Genomic DNA, 16159 nt, shown 5'->3' on the forward strand with positions numbered 1-16159 from the left:
TACTTTAAAATTATGTCCAAATATGCACATTGTGGGCCTGTGTCTGCCCATGGACTTTAAGCCTGTGTTTGTAGCTGGGGCACCTGCCTGGGCGCCGGGCACAGGGCAGCACAGAGCAGCTCCCTGGAGTGGAACCTGAAGCAGGGGCAGGGGATCCAGAGCTCCGTTGTGCTTCCGCCGCAGGGCTGTGGCGGAAACCTTGCAGTGTTGGCAGGTTGCCTCCTTGTGCTTCAGCTGAACGGCTCTGCTGGAGTGGCAAGATCTCTTTAGGAAGACTTTTGTCGCCAAAAACCTTTGGTCACAGAACACCCATTCTATGAAGATACATATTGACTTAGCCAAAGGCAAAACTTAGAATCATATTCTTATGTTTACTGAATGACAGTACTTACTGTTGGAGACTATAAACCAGAATTTACTAACGATATTTTCTCTTTATGCAGCCTAAGTCAGAGCCATGGCTCCCAAACCTCAAAAACGAAAGATCTCAAAAAGAGGCAAAAATAAAATAACGTTACCTGGTAAGACTGTGATTTCATTAATGGGCTTTTTAAGCGTTTAGTACTTGTATGTGTATTAGCAGCCAAAATGATCATAGTTTTATGTCTCAGATAAACATCTTTGCTGTCATAAAGTCAAACACAAGTGGAATTCAAAACCTGGGGATTTATTCTTTTTTAGTATGTTTATTTTATTGAAGTAGAGTTGATTTGCAGTGTTTCAGGTATACAGCAGAGTGGTTCAGTTATGCATATACATGTGTATATCTATTATTTTTCAGATTATTTTCCATTACAGGTTATTACAAGATATTGAGTATAGTTCCCCATGCTTAGGTCCTTGGTGTGTAACTACTTTATATATAGTAGTTTGTATCTATTAATCCCAAATTCCTAATTTATCCCTCCCCTGGGGATAGATTCTTATTTTTTATTCATTTCATTACAATATCAATTAAATGCCATATAATAAATGTCATAGCAAATATATCACTATGAGATAATTCTGTGAGAAAAACAATTATTTCAGTTTCTGTCTATTGAATTATTCATAAAATAGCTTAAATCTTTATTGTGTATTTGCTTTTATGTTTTGTGTTAAGACTTGGTAAAAGATTGTAATAAACTAAGATACATATTTGATTAAAAAATGTAAATTTAACATCATTTTATTATATTCCAGTTAGTGAAGAAGCAGAACCTATAAATATGGAGAGCATGGGTAAGTGGAAATACAATTCAGAATTTATGTCCCCAGTTCTACGATATTTTAATATGTAATAAGCAAGTGAGAATACTACAAATTGAAGTGACTGATCAAAATGTGCAGGGACTAAAATGACATCGTGTCATTTGTAATATAAAATAAAATTTTTAAAGAAAGAATACAAAGTAATAGTGGAAGAGAGAATTTCAAACTGAGAAATAGACTAGGACCAAGCAGTCCCTTAAAAATCCAGCATTGTATGATTATTAGGAGACTGTTTGTAACTATAAAGTGTGGTAAATCTGCAAGTTATGACTTTTATTATAATAATCTCAAACTCTGGCTCTTGGGCAATATTTATCTGTTCGTCATGGTAGGATTCCACTATTTCAAGGAGAGAGGCTGATTTTTAATCAAATAAGCTAAAACTTAGACAACCAAACTAATGTTGTTCCTAATTTTTGAGGTGAAATAATCTTAGTCCAACAACTTCTTATTTTTGTTGTTGTTGAAACTCTCTTTAGAGTTGCCTTAGAGGATGCACTTCCTGTTTGGAAACAGAGGGGAAACAGTGAGGGTATGGAGGAGGAAGCTCGAAAAGCCTTGGATACCATCATAAAGGTTTTGGCTTTTCATCTTGTAGGTTGAGGAACTATTGGCAGCATTTAAGCAGAGAGGTGACACGATCTGACTTCTGTTTGTAAAGGGCCAGCCTGGCTGCTCTGTTGGGAATTGCAGGAGCAGGCACTGAAGCCAACACTAGTTAGGAAGCTATTGTGACAAGCCAGGAAAGAGATGGTGGTGGCAGGGCCAGGGTGGCAAAGGGGTGCAGGTGTGGAGTGTGGAGGTGGGGAGGCGGTGGGAGGATGTCAGCTGTTAGTAAGCGGCACTGGAGCAGGGTGTGCTGCCCAGAAAACACTTACTGAATTCATGAATGTACCACCCAGAAACATGGGTCTCATCTTTGACTCCTTTCTCCCCCTCAACACCTCCTCGCTTGCACCTAAACCATCCCAAGTCCTGTCTGTATATCTCAAACCCATCCAGTTCACATGATCTCCATATCTACAACTGTAGCCTCCGCATCCCTCATTTAGATTAGTTCCTTAGCCCCTAACTGGTATCCCTCCTTCCACTCAGCCTCCTCCAATGCATTCTGCGCACAGAAACCCTTCTGACTTGTCTCTTTCCTCCTTAAGCTCTCCCATGGCTTTTCTTTGTCTTTATAGTGGTCCTGGCCCCGCCTTCTTCTCTGACCTTGTCTCTCCATCCTCTCTTGCTACCTACAGCTCATTGGCCTTGCTTAGCACAAAACATACCCAATTCGTTCCTGCCTCAGGACCCTTGCTCTCATTCTCCTCGGTGCCTGGACAAGCCTTCCACGCAGCTCTCTCCTTCTCATCTTTCAGATCCAGACTCCAATCCCATCTCCGCCAGAGGCCTTCCTTGAAGGCATCTCTTTCACCTAGTACACTATTTTATTGCCTTCATTGCACTTATCATAATTCTGAAGTTAAAGTACAGTCAATTCTCATTACTCGTGGAAGCTCTATACAGTTGCTGCAAACACTGAATTAGCAAATCCTGAGCCATTGCTCCTAAGGGAGATACAGGATTAGGTTCCTGCAAACCTCTGGTCACGACATTTCATTAACCAATCAATACATAACCTTGCGTTATGTGTGTTTCTGTTTAAAGACAACTTATTTATGTTGTTGAATCATTAACACTGAACTCACAGCCAACGGCACTATGACTCCTGCTTGACGGATGCGTATCTAATACACGTGTTTTCTCTGTGAAACACATCGCAGCCTTCTTGTGCTTAGGAGCACTGGACAGCACTTTAGCAGGAAGCTTGGGGACCGTTTTAGACAGCCAAATCACAAATACAGAGCACAAAAATGTGAAAAACATGGTACTACATAAACAGTGGAAGCAGACAGAAGATGGTAGAGCATCGTCTTGTTTGATCTTCAGCTGGCAGTGTGCACATCGGGCAGCTCACGTATTTTGGCCACTCTCAGCATGTCCACTAATGACTGTGAAAGTACCACTATTGATCTTGGGGTTATAAATACATCTTAGCAAGTGAATTTGCAAATACAGGATTTGTGGATGATAAGGATGGTGCATATTTATATGTTCATGCGTTTATAAGCTATTTCCACACATACCCATGCTGGCTCCTTCCCTTTTCTCGCTCTCTCTCTGTTCACCACTGTACCGCAATGCCTAGAACAGATCTCGACACATAATAAACACTCAGCAAATATGTCGATTGCTTGAATAAAAGAATGAATGAATTGCTTTCCCTGTTCCTCCTGTCTAATCAGACCACGAGCACTGCTGCCCTCCTTAGTTCTATGTTCTGTCTCTCACCCTGTGTTCTCCTAGACAGCACTTGTCACCATTTGTCCTTATGTATTTCTGAGTGTATTTGTCTGTTTAGTGTCTGTCTCCCCCTCTAGATTGTGTACCCTGGCACTCGCACCATGCTTTTCACATCAGTAGGTGCTCAGTACATATTTCCTGACTAAATAATTGACTGGTAAGAAAATCCATGAACCTGAGAATGGGACATGATGGGGATGTTTCAGCTGGAAGTAAATGGACTGAAAAATAAAAGTGAGTATGTTTCTTTAAAGAGAAAAAAAAATCTCAGTACTTTGTAGTGAAACTTGAGGGCAGGTTTTGACTTAGCACCCCTTGTCCTAGAACCTCTCCCTGTACCCGCAGACTCCCCTCAGGCAGCATCAGGACCCCTCGGACTTCCTAGCTGTGGGGTCCTGACATTGTCAGCTGTCACTCAGGGCTTGTGGCTGTCATGCTGCAGGGGATGAGGACCCTCTTTCCTACCAGGGAAGCAAGGGACCAACAGACTAGCTAAAAACTCTCCTAAGGGCCTAACAGGCAACGTCTGGAGGTTTCTAGAGAATCCGTATAATTTTTATAGGTAGTTAACTTTTATGGAGAAACAGCTTTGTGCCAGGCACACCCCCTCATCCTTCTAGCTCTAGGAAGTAAGCAGCACTGTGGCCCATCACAAGATGGAGGTGCTGTGACCCTAGAAGTTAAATAATTTACCAAATTATAAGTCATACCTTAATACAAGTTAGAGTGTCTGTGGTTATATTAATGGCCTATTGCTTCTATAACAAATTACCACAAATTTATTATCATACAGTTTTGGAAATCAAGAGTCTGAAATTACTTTCACTGGGGTAAAGTCAAGGTGTTGGCAGGGCTGGTTCCTTCTGGAGGCTCTGAAGGGACAATCTGTTTTCTTACCTTTTTCAGCTAAAGGCTTCCTGTAATCATTGGCTCTTTGCCCCTTCCTCTTCCTTCAAAGTCATTGTCATAGCATCTTCTAATCTTTCTCTCTCTTTGACCTCGGCCTCCCTGTCACATCTTCCTTGACGTTGACCCTCCTGCCTACCCTCCTCTTATAAGGACCCTTGTGATGACATTGGACCCATCTCAGAAGCCCAGTAATCTCCCCACCTTAAGATCCTTAACTTAATCCCACCTGCAAGCCCCTCTTGTCATATAAGGCAGCATATTCACAGGCTTCAGGAGTTAGGACATGGATATCTTTGGGGGGACATTATTCTGTTTACCACAAGTGATGAATAGCATGGTTTTTGAAGTTAGCCAGATGTGGTTTAAGTCATAATTTTGCTACTGAATGACTGTGTGACCACAAATGACTTCAGCTGTCTGCTCTCTGCTTCCGCATCTGAAGAACAAGGGTGTGATACCTACCTCACGAGCTTACTGCAGAAGTTAAATTAGGTAGTTCACGTACATCTCCTTGCAGAGGGCTGTCACAGAGAAGGTTCCCATTAACTGTTGTTACTATTTTTAAAAAGTACCATCAAGATAGAGAAATAAATAAACAAATGACAATGAAGTGTCCAAAAAGAGACTTACATATATACAGTCAGTTAACTGATTTTCAACAAAAGTGCAAAGGCAATTCAGTGGAGAAGGGATAATCTTTTCAACAAATGATGCTGGAACAATTGAATGTCTACATGCAAAAAAGTCAGCTTCAATCCATACTGCACAGGATGTACAAAAATTATCTCCAAATGTAAAACAAAATATTATAAAACTTCTGGAAGAAGCCAGGAGAAAATCTTTGTGACCTTGGATTAGGCAAAGATTTCCTAGACGCAGCACCCAAAACCAAAAGCATAAATCTTCTGAAATCTTTGCCTACTTGATTTTTCCTTTTATGGAATACTAGTCAGAAGTAAAAAGGAATGAACCATTGCTACATGCAACAATGTGACTGAATCTAGAAATAATTATTCTGAGTAAAAGAGGACAAAGTATATACCGTGCAATTTCATTTATAAATATTCCAAACAAAGCAAACTATTATTCTATAGCAACAGAAAGCGCATCAGTGGGGGAAAAGGGGTGCTGGGAGAACCGGCAGGAGAAAACTTTCGGGGATTATGGATGTGATTCTTCATCTCAGTTGTGGTGATGGTTTCACGAGCATATGCATGTATATATATATCAAATTGTACACTTTAAATATATACAGTTTCCTATTTGTCAGTTATATCTCAATAACATCATTTTTTAAAAAAAGTAAACAGCAACCAAAATGTTTTTTAAAAAAAAGAGATATAGATGAAATGCGTGGGAGTTCATTACGTGAACTCTGTTTCAACATGCAGGACAACTGATGTGTGACCCATGGCTTGTATTGCACAGGCCACTTCCTTGCACACACAGCAGGATTCCAAGTGAGCTAGTTGTGTGCAACTTGAGTCTGGCTTTGGCTCCTGCTCTACCAGATGACTCAGTAAATAACTGCCATTCAGTGCATCCGATGGAATGTAGCCTCTGTGACATCCCTGACCACGTGTGAAGAAGGAGCAGGACCCTCCTGGGCTCTGCTGTGTTCACACATTCGAGAGAAAATACAACATGGTAGTTAGAGTGCAGGGACCATGGTTTGGATCCCAGCTCCCCTGTTTCCAACTCCCAGCCCCCGACCTTGGATACCTTATTTGGACTCAGCTAAAAGGAGGGTAGAGGGTATAGCTCAAGTGGTAGGGTGCATGTTTGGTATGCATGGGGCCCTGGGTTCAAGCCCCAGGACCTCCTACATAAATAAATAGACCTAATTACCTTCCCCCAAATAAGTAAATTTTAAAAATTAAAATAAATTTTTTAAAAATGGAGACAATTAAGTAACCACCTCAGAATGTTGTTGTGAAGAGTAAATGAATTAATAATCCATGTAAAGTGCTTAGAGACGTTACCACAATTAACATGGCTTTTATTCACTCACATTGTTGCTCACTAGCCGCACCAGCCTGGCACCCTGAGCTGCAGGCCTTGCCCACGTGGCAGGCACCCTTGACCTCTGTAAGCTTCAGGAGGCCCTGCAGGCCTTCTCCTCTGCTCCAGCATCTTTCTCACCCTCCTGGAGCAGCCAGTATCCCACTCCGCGGAGGTGGCAGCTGAGCCCAGAGGCCATCTCGTTGCAACTCCATTGTTGTGTACCTGGAGTGCTATCTCAGTGCAGGCCTCAAAGCAATAGCAATTCTTTTGTTGAATTTAGCCAGAGACCCTTGGGGGTGGCCAGAAGCATCAGGCCTTCCTGTATCTAGTTTGGCCATTGTTCAGGAAGGGCACAGGAAGTATAGACTGCAGGAGTTTTGCGTGGTCTGTTGGCTTCCAGCTGCCTGCAGTTACTGCTGATTGCCAACCCCAGCCAGAAACAGGCTCCTGGTTTTACTCACGTCTAGATAAAGGGATGTTAGATCCTATATTAAAGTTACCTTGAAAACACCCACTTAGTGTAAAAGGATTATTTTTATGAAAAATATCCAGCTGGTAGTATTTGCAGTATGTTTAGTAGGGGCAGGTGACATAGAACACTGTCTTTGTCGCTGTCTTTCCAGTTTCTTGGATGGTAGGAAGCTTCCTAGTCGTTGTGAACACCTCAGTTCACAAAGGACCTCCACGGCCTTTATGACATCAGCTCAGTGTGAATCTCACGGCTCCACCTTGTGGGTTTTCCAAGGCAAAACTGTAGAATTTTTCTTAGGCATTGGACACTACAAATTACCGTTGGCAGTACGTTTTCGAAGGATAGCTTATATGTAAATCAAGTCACAGTTGCTTATTGAACATCTCCTATATGCCAGATGTTTGGGTTAGTATTTTGAGGGAGATAAAAATGGGCAGTTTTTGCCCCTAATTTATGAGCAACTTGTATTCCAAATGTTTATTATACCAACTGATAGCAATTGGCAATATATTTCTGTATGTAATCAGTGTTATGCATACAATCACTAAAAAAAATCCAAAATCACCTGAATATGGTACAATAGAGCCACTAGGGTGAGGGGGGTCAATGTTTCTGTGAGAAAATAAGCTCAAAATTCCAACTTGAGGGGCCACACGCACTTCTCCCCTCCAGGCACACGTGCTGAGCAGCGGGAGGGAGGCTGTCAGGACGTCCATGTGTGGGGGGCCTGGAGAGGAGGCGGGTGGGTTCTGGGACCCTGGGAGCATGAGCTGGGGGAGGGAGTTCTGGGGATAAATGCAGGACTGAGACTGGGGTAGTAGAAACTGATGGCGACAGAAAGGATAAGAAAATGAGAGAAGGCTTGAGAGAGGAGATGCCAACAGGCAAAACGTAGCTTGTCCTCTTCCATCTGCTGTCCCAGGGCTTGCTGCTGCCGAAGACTGACCTGAGGTGGGGGACAAAGGGACAGGAAGAACCGGAATGGAAGGCCCGTGAACCTCCCTCCTCTCCTGAGGGCGATCCTGGGCCGGGGGAACCAGAGGCGGGAACAGGGATTCCCTACCGCACCTCCCTCCCCACTTCCAGGCTGACTAATACGGCCTGATCTAACCAGGAAGTCAGTGGCTTTAACATGTGAAGAACTGAGGAGCAAGTCTGACTGTGAAAAGGAGCCGTAGGGAGCAGAGATACCTAGGCAGGGTCAAGGGAAGTTTTCTTGAAGTGGGAGCCCATTGAGCAAGCGGGCATGCTTGAGGGCAAACCCCACAGAGTAGGAAAGGTAGATGGGAGAGGAGGGGCTGGTGGGCCTGGAAGGCTGAGAAGGGTGGGGAGGGGCGGGCAGGTCTGCAGACCTGAGGGAAGGGCAGAAACATGGTGCCTGTGCTGATCAGCTGTTGGGCGCTCAGGGCCACGAGGCCTCCCAGGAGTCACTGCTGTCCAGACACAGGATTCTCTCTGGGAAAGGAAGTGAGGCCACCTACTGAGAGAGAGCAGCAGGTGAAGGGGCGACGGAGGGGGCGCGTTTAGGAAAGCAAACGGGTTTGATAGAGCCTAAAAGGTTGCTAATACCTTCGCACCAATAATTTCACTTTAAAACCTATCCTAAGAAAATAATTTGAAATATGATAAAATTTTATAAACTAGACATTTGTTTATAGAATAATTTATAACCATTGGAAAGAAATGAGAAAAAATGTAATGCTTACCAACAACAGAATGGTTAAAAACTATGCTGTAGAATTACATTAATTTAAAATGATGCATAAAAAATTATATAATGTCACAGTAAAAGTCTAGTGACACAATGGTACATATGAAAGGCAGGATTTAGAATTTCATGTAAGATAATATATATTGGAATCACAGCCTTCTCGCTGCTTAGGATACTAGATCTACAGCACTTCAGCATTAGTGGGTCATTTCAAGTGGTGCAATCATGAACAAAAAGCACAAAAATGCAAAAAGCATTCGCACTAAGTAGTCTGTGAAAAACCTCAGCTGGGAACGTGCTTGTTAAGCAACTAAAATTTTTCACTATAAAGTTTTCATTGTGTACATGTCCTTGAATGACTGTGAAAGCACCACGAGTATTGATTTCAATAAATAATTCTGTTGAGAAAAAAAAGAGAGACTATATATGGAGTGGCTGGAAGGAAATAGGGCAAAGTATTCATTCAGATTCTCTCTCAAAGAGAGGTAGTATTGCAGGTGATTGTTATTTTCTCTTTTAATCTTTTGACTTTTTTTTTAATAATGGATAAACTTACTTTAAAAATATGAACAATAATTTTTAAGTCTTAAAATTTTAACCAAGACAATTATTTAAAGCATAACAGTGGCATGTTTCCTAGCGTTAAGGTTTGAAATGGTTCTATTTGATGTCCAAATTCCACTTTGCCTTTCCCAGGTCATCCGGAAATTTATCCTTTGGTGTTAACTACCAAGACCCAGGAAATATTTAACTGCCGAGTAGATGAAGATATCACGGATGAACAACCTTACAAACTTATCAGAAAAGAAGATATTTTTGCAGACTTCGTAAACAGAGCTGCAGTATCTGATTTCTACCCAGTCAAAAAAATTATTCAGGTTAAGTACAGCATCACTCTTGATTTTTCACTTCTACCTCAAGAAGTTCCTGGTACATAATCTCAAAAGTTGGAGAGGTTGCTGAGTTCACATCTGGTATTTCCCATTGCTTTGGGCAAGTGCTAGCTTGCCTGTGCGTACTTGGGAACCCTTCTTGTTGGCCCTTTGTGGAAAGCACACTCCTGTCAGTGACAGATTGTCTTATTCCACATCCAGAAAAGCGTATCTTTGCTTAATTTTAACTAGAAAAGGAACCCACCCTTATTTCCCCATACTGCTTTAATTTTTCAATTCAAAATGTTGGTCCTGGTTTGTCTGCAGACACGCTTTTAAGCACAGCACCAAATAAAAGGAATGCTTCTTCTTTTTTTTCTTTTTCCTGTTAGAAATAAAATTGCATGGTAAATTTCCCTTGACCCTTTGTGTTCTAATAGCTTTTGTAAGTTAATAAAATAATTTTGCAGTTTGGGGTTATTAACCATAGATTAGCACCATGGTTATCTTCTGTGATTGACTGACTGATTGATTAGAGAAATATCAATTTTGTGTCAGTTTCTGAATAAACTGGCCACTAAATATTAACCTTCTCTTTTGATGATATTTTTGTAGGAATATCCTGGAGATGAGCTTCTGCTTGTTTATGACAAAGACTTCAGATATGGACTTAACTTTTATCTTATTGGAACTGAAGAGGGCAAGGAAAACTATTTAAATGTAAGCAAATCCCGAGTCTGTGCAATTTGTTGACTGTCAGAAGGAAGTGGTGCCTCTCGGGGGAGCCCTAGACGTGGTCATGGTTATTCTTGTTCAGCTCTGATTCCCCGGGGTGTAGAGTAGGTGAGCAGCAACTATGGGGTGAACTAACTCAGACGTCTCAGGGCAGCAGATACTCCACTTACTTGCCCTTCGTCAACCCAATTAGAGTGGAAACAGCCAATTTGGAGCATCACTGCTCTCGGCCATTCCTTGGCCTGTATTTCTGGTTCTCCTCTTGCCTTCTCCACGATGTCGGGTAGGTTACTGAACCTCTCATCCACAAAATGATGGCACCAGTTGGGCCATTGTGAAGAGTAAATGGGCTGATAGAGATAAAGCCCTTTTATAGTGCCTGGCACAAAGCTAGGTGCTCCATATGTTTGCTCTGATTATTTAATAACAAAATTTTAAAGTGACAACTTGGTTAGTGGAGAGTTAGGGGAAAAGGCTGTCAAAGATAAACAGAATATAAAAGAATGGTAGTTTCCAAAGAAAGGAAATCAGTTTACCCTTGGGGTGTAGTGTCAAAGAGGTCATGAAAGGTGACAGGTTTCTGACACTTGCCTTCAGATCTGGCATCCTGGTGGGGAGGTTTTGTCAAATTCAGTGTGACAGGGGTTTGTGTGGTCCAATAAACAAGAAAAATAAAGGAAAACCATAGGGTTTCAAAATATCTAACACTTTTTAAATTTAAAATAATCTTTCAGTTAGCCATAACATTTTCAATTTTTATTTTTATGGTTGCTTTTCTCTGTGTTTTAATATTTTTATTATGGTGAAATATTTCAAGTGTATAGAAAAATACAGATGATGTAACAAATATCTGCACAATCACTATGCAGAATTAACAAATGTTAATATTGATCATATTTACTTCAAATTCTTTTGAAAAGAAATAAAATATAGCAGGTAATGTTCGATTCCCTCTTATAAGCTTCATAATTCCATTTTTCTAACTCCTCTCTATAAGGAACTATTACTCTAAAGTTGTTATATTCTTCTGTCCATGATTTCATGCCATTACCATGTATGTATGGTCCACAAATATTTTTTAACTTAAAATTTACACAAATTTTATCATACAAATTGTTTTGTAACTTTTGTTTTTCACTGAATTGTAAATTTCCAGGATCTGTCCATGTTGATACATTTAGATATCACATACATGCAGACTGAGTTTGCTCATTGTAGCTGTTTTACGAGATTTTATTTTCTGATTATACCACAATGTATCAACCCTTTTCCTTAATGATATTTATTGAGTTGCCCATTTTTTCTCTATTACAAATAAAGCAGCCGTGAACATCTATATAACTGTATATCTATCTGAATACCTCCTAGTGGACATCTTGGTTCAAAAAACATTCACTCTTTATTATTTAATGGATATCATATTTACTCATACATATAATCCTTTTATCCAAATTCATTTCATTAAATAATAGAAAACTAGTTGAATATTTTATCAAGTTTTCCATTCCATAGTCTTAAAGATACACAGTATCTGCTTTTTTCTTATTACATATCTTTTCCTTTTTCTACTCTCCCTTCTATTTCTTCTTTCTATATCTATGCTTTCTTTTTTGTTATTTAGTCTTCCTTTTTTTTTGCTGAGTTTTTCATAATTGAAAAGCATGAAACAACAAAGAAGAAAAATAATAAGGAAGAGCTAATGAATTTATATAAAAGTAAAGTTTATCACAAAATATACATATATAGTTATAACCTAAACTTGGTCACATATTTTAGAATGCTGTTTATTTTCCTCCAGCCCCTAGAGGTACCAGAAGAACAGGAGGAATATAAAGAGCATATTCCTGAGGATCTGTATGTTTATAAGCCTCCTGTCTCCAAGCCATGGGTCTCTTTGGGTAGTGAAAAAGAAATTGACGAAGAAACGGTTAAAGAATCTACAAAACAGGTCAGCAGCTTGAATGTGATCTCTCGTCAATAACTCCTTGTAGCTGAGCAACACTTTCTCTGAGGGTCTGTATGGTTTGCTATGTTTGCTAAGGGGATATGGTTTTTCTTTTGATAGAAGAATGGTCACTGTCTTAGGTGGGTGTTATGGGTTGAATTGTGTCTCCCCCTCAAAAGGTAAGTTGAAGTCCTAACCCCCAGTATTTCAGAATGTGACCTTATTAGGAAATAGGGGAAGCTTTATCCAATATGACTGGGGTCCTTCTGAGAAGATGGTCTTGTGAAGTCAGAGACACAGGGAGAACACCATGTGAAGACGAAGGCAGAGATTGGAGTGATGTGTCTACAAGCCAAGGATTGCTGGCCATCACACCTGAAGCTAGGAGACAGACAGGGAACAGATACTATTTCAGAACCCTCAGAAGGAACCAACCCCTAACACTTTATTTCAGACTTCGAGCCTTTACAGCTGACAGAGAATAAATTCTTGTTGTTTTAAGCCACTTGGTTATAGCAACCCTAGGAAACGAACACACACCAGCCCCTGAGAGGAGCAGTTATGTGCAAGTGATGTATTACGCAAGTGTTCCATAAGAGAATGGGAAACATGGCAGGACAGAGACAAGGCAGAAACTCTGCAAGGGTGCAGTTTCAGGCAAAAGGCTGGCGGAGGTAAGGCTTCAGCCTGAACCCCTAGGGGAACTCAGAGGTGTCGCAAACAGAAGCAAAAGAGATGGGATTACATGTGTCTCCTGCCAGTCTATCACTGATCAAGATGTAAACTTCCAGTCACTTCCTGTTCTTTGTACCTTCCGGCAAAGTGGTCCCCGTAGCCCTAGAGCATCCTCCACAGAAGAGCAGCAGGTGGCGGCTGTGGGAACAGAGAGCACACGGACCTGGAAGGGTGCACAGCAAGTACACAAAGGGTCCGCGAGGATGAGGGCAGAGCATCAGTGTTGTTGACCCCACATCCGTTCTTCTCCACAGACTTGGTAATATTTCCTTTACTGCTTACATGTGTTGCAGATTACATATATGATTTCTCGAAAACGAAGTGAATTTGGTGCCCCTATTAAGTTCAGTGACCAGAATGCTTCCAGTGTAAAAGATGCCTATATTGAATGTACAGCCTACCCAGATAAAAATTTTACTCTTAAGCAACTTGAGAGAGATGTTGGCATGCAAGTCGTCCCCCAAATCAAGGACATAAGTACTCAGACAAGATGGTAAGTATGCGACGGATTTATATATATATTTTAATGTCAATTACAGTAAAATCTAGCAACATCCATGATTATTTCGAGAGATCTTTATAATAGAAATGAATTGACAGTGATGCCAGATCTCCACGGAGTAATTCATCTCAAGAAGGTGTAATTATAATCAACAACACCTTTCAAAAATCTGGGAAAATGAAATACCAATATATAAGACTATAAAGACTATGAAGTCGGGAAACGAGTGATGCTGTTAATAATTACAGTTCTGCTTTCAGAGAAGGGGCCCTGGTCATCGCTCACTTGGAATATTATCATCACCTTCTAACTGGTCTAGTCTACCACCTAAGTGATCATTCCTACGTATCGAATCAGATTGTGTTACATCGCTGCCTGCATCTCTCCCATGGCTCCCCATCACATCCAGAGCCCTTAGGATGACATCTAAGGTCCTCCTTCCTCCATGATGAGGAACTGTCTGCCTCTCCAGCCCTGTTCCCAGACAAGCCCTCCAGGCTCTAGTCTACGAGCTGCTTCCAGCTCGCAGAATACCTGCTCTTCCACATCTTCCTGCCTTTGCCCATACTGTTCCTCTGCATAAAATGCCCTTCACTACCTTATCCACCCCTCTTGACTCTAAATTCCAGTTCAATAGCCCATCCTCTGTGAGTTCCTGCAGACTCCAGGTAGAGCTGATCCCTGTCTCCTGTGGGTTCCCACTGGAACTTAGAGGTATCTTTATATATCACCAAACTGATGATCCATATTGTCCTCATCTGCTACCTGTCTGTCTGCCTTACATCCAGGCTACTTTGAGGCTATCAATGATATCATTTTACACAGCAAGTTCTTAATTAAAATTTATCCAGTGAATAAATTGGTGTGAAATGGATTGCTGATGGAATTGAGCTAGGTTTTGAATGTTGTATAAATTTGATGACATACTTAGCTAAGCCATACATATTTTTTTAGGATTAAAAAAAAAAAACTTTTATTTGGAGATAATTTTAGATTCATAGAAGACAAGCAGCAAATGTTGAATATGATTTGGAGACATAGAAATGGAAAACAGCCTAAATTTTTTAAGTTACTGGAACAGTTCAAAGGGATGTGGTGACCAGAGTTTGCATGGGACCACAAGGAGACCAGCTGGGTAGGGTGGAGGGAGCCGCAGTAGCGGCAGACAGAGAAGTGGGTTCTCTGTGGCAGACAGTAGAGAACGTTGGCAACCTGAAGTGAAGGAGAGGCAAGATGGTGAAGCTATTATGAGCCAGGCAGTATGTATTGGAGAGCAGAGGAAAGAAAAAGCCTGGAGTTGAGGAGATTGGCCAAATAGGAGTCTGTTTTAACTAAACCAGGCAAAATGTGACCAGTGTCTAAAAGTAAGCCAAGAAGAAAGGGTGGAAAGCAGACATGTGTAAATACAAAATGCATAACTCCCATCATTAAAGTGAACAAAAAATGTTTGGCCTTTCCCCTATTAGCTAATTTCTCCAACTTTTTTTTTTTTTTGCAACAAAACTCCTCACAACAGTTGTCCACATTCTCTAGTTCCACTTTCTCTTCTGCCACTCTGTTTCAAGCCCACTCCAGTCTTAACAAGGTCACTGAAGACCTCCAGTGGTCTGTTTGCCTAATCCAGTTTCCAGACCCCATCTTTCTCCACTTCTGAGCAGTATTTAACATGGTTGACCATTTCTCCTTCTTTCTACACACACATTTTCCCCTTGGCTTCTGGACAATACTCACTGTACCCCTCCGAAGTCACTGGCAGCTCCTTCTCAGTCTCTTTTACTTGGTCCTCCTCCTCCTGACTTTTAAATATTAAAGGACACCTGCAGCTAACTCTGGTTGATGTTTTCTCTAACTACACTTCATCCCTGGGTGAATTTATCCAGTCCTGTGGCATTACCTATTATTGGTTTGCTGATGGCTCCCAAATCTATACCCTCAGCCTTAATCTCTCCCTCGAACTGTACACCCATTTATTCATCTGCTTCCTTAAATATCTAACAGGTGTCTCACAATGGACATACCCAACAATGAACTTTTGAGTTTCTATTTTCGAACCTGAAACTCCCCAAATCTTTCTCATCTCAGTAAATGACAATGATCTTCTTGTAATAACTCAGACCCCAAACTTTGAACTTCACTGGCTCTATCTTCAGAATATATTTACTGCTATCACCTTGGACCAAGCCGTCATCATCTCTTGCCTGGATTACTGTAATGCTTCCTAACTGGGCTTGCTCTATCCGTCCCTTCCCTTCTACATTCTGTTCTTCATAGAGGAGCCAGACTAATCCTGTTAAAATGTAAGTCATATAAATGTCTCAGACAAAACCCCTCCTGTGGCCTCCCATCCTGAAGGAACCTCCAGGGCTTCAAATGATCTGAGTCCCATTTCCCCCTCTGCCCTCATTTCCCACAGCTCCGCTGGCTCATCCATTCCAGCACCACTGGCTTCCTTGTTCCTTGAATTCACCAAACCTACTCATACCTGATGTATTTATGCTTACAGCTCCGCTACAGAGGCTGCTCTCCCCCCATCCATAGGGTTTATTTGCTCCTTCATTCAGACCACTGCTTGAATGAGGCATTCCTTGACACTCCTGTATAAAAGCAGCACCCCTCACTATCTCGCCCCTTGCTTTATTTTTCTTCATGTTGCTCCCATCACTTGATATCTGTT

The 16159-nt window shown here is 41.2% G+C and overlaps 1 protein-coding gene across 2 annotated transcripts in view; it reads left to right on the forward strand.

Annotated features, from left to right (window-relative positions):
- WDR63 (WD repeat domain 63) overlaps positions 1-16159 on the forward strand; it is a 72938-nt gene that overhangs the window by 11438 nt on the left and 45341 nt on the right. For both annotated transcript variants that reach the window (XM_032494694.1, XM_006190167.3), the window contains 6 exons: positions 444-521; positions 1183-1221; positions 9393-9574; positions 10184-10288; positions 12102-12251; positions 13277-13476. In XM_032494694.1, the coding sequence (XP_032350585.1) occupies positions 458-521; positions 1183-1221; positions 9393-9574; positions 10184-10288; positions 12102-12251; positions 13277-13476 (740 nt within the window). In that variant the 5' untranslated portion in view covers positions 444-457. The remainder of the gene's footprint in view (positions 1-443; positions 522-1182; positions 1222-9392; positions 9575-10183; positions 10289-12101; positions 12252-13276; positions 13477-16159) is intronic.

This window comes from Camelus ferus, chromosome 13 (assembly GCF_009834535.1).
Source record: "Camelus ferus isolate YT-003-E chromosome 13, BCGSAC_Cfer_1.0, whole genome shotgun sequence".
Lineage (NCBI taxonomy): Eukaryota > Metazoa > Chordata > Mammalia > Artiodactyla > Camelidae > Camelus > Camelus ferus.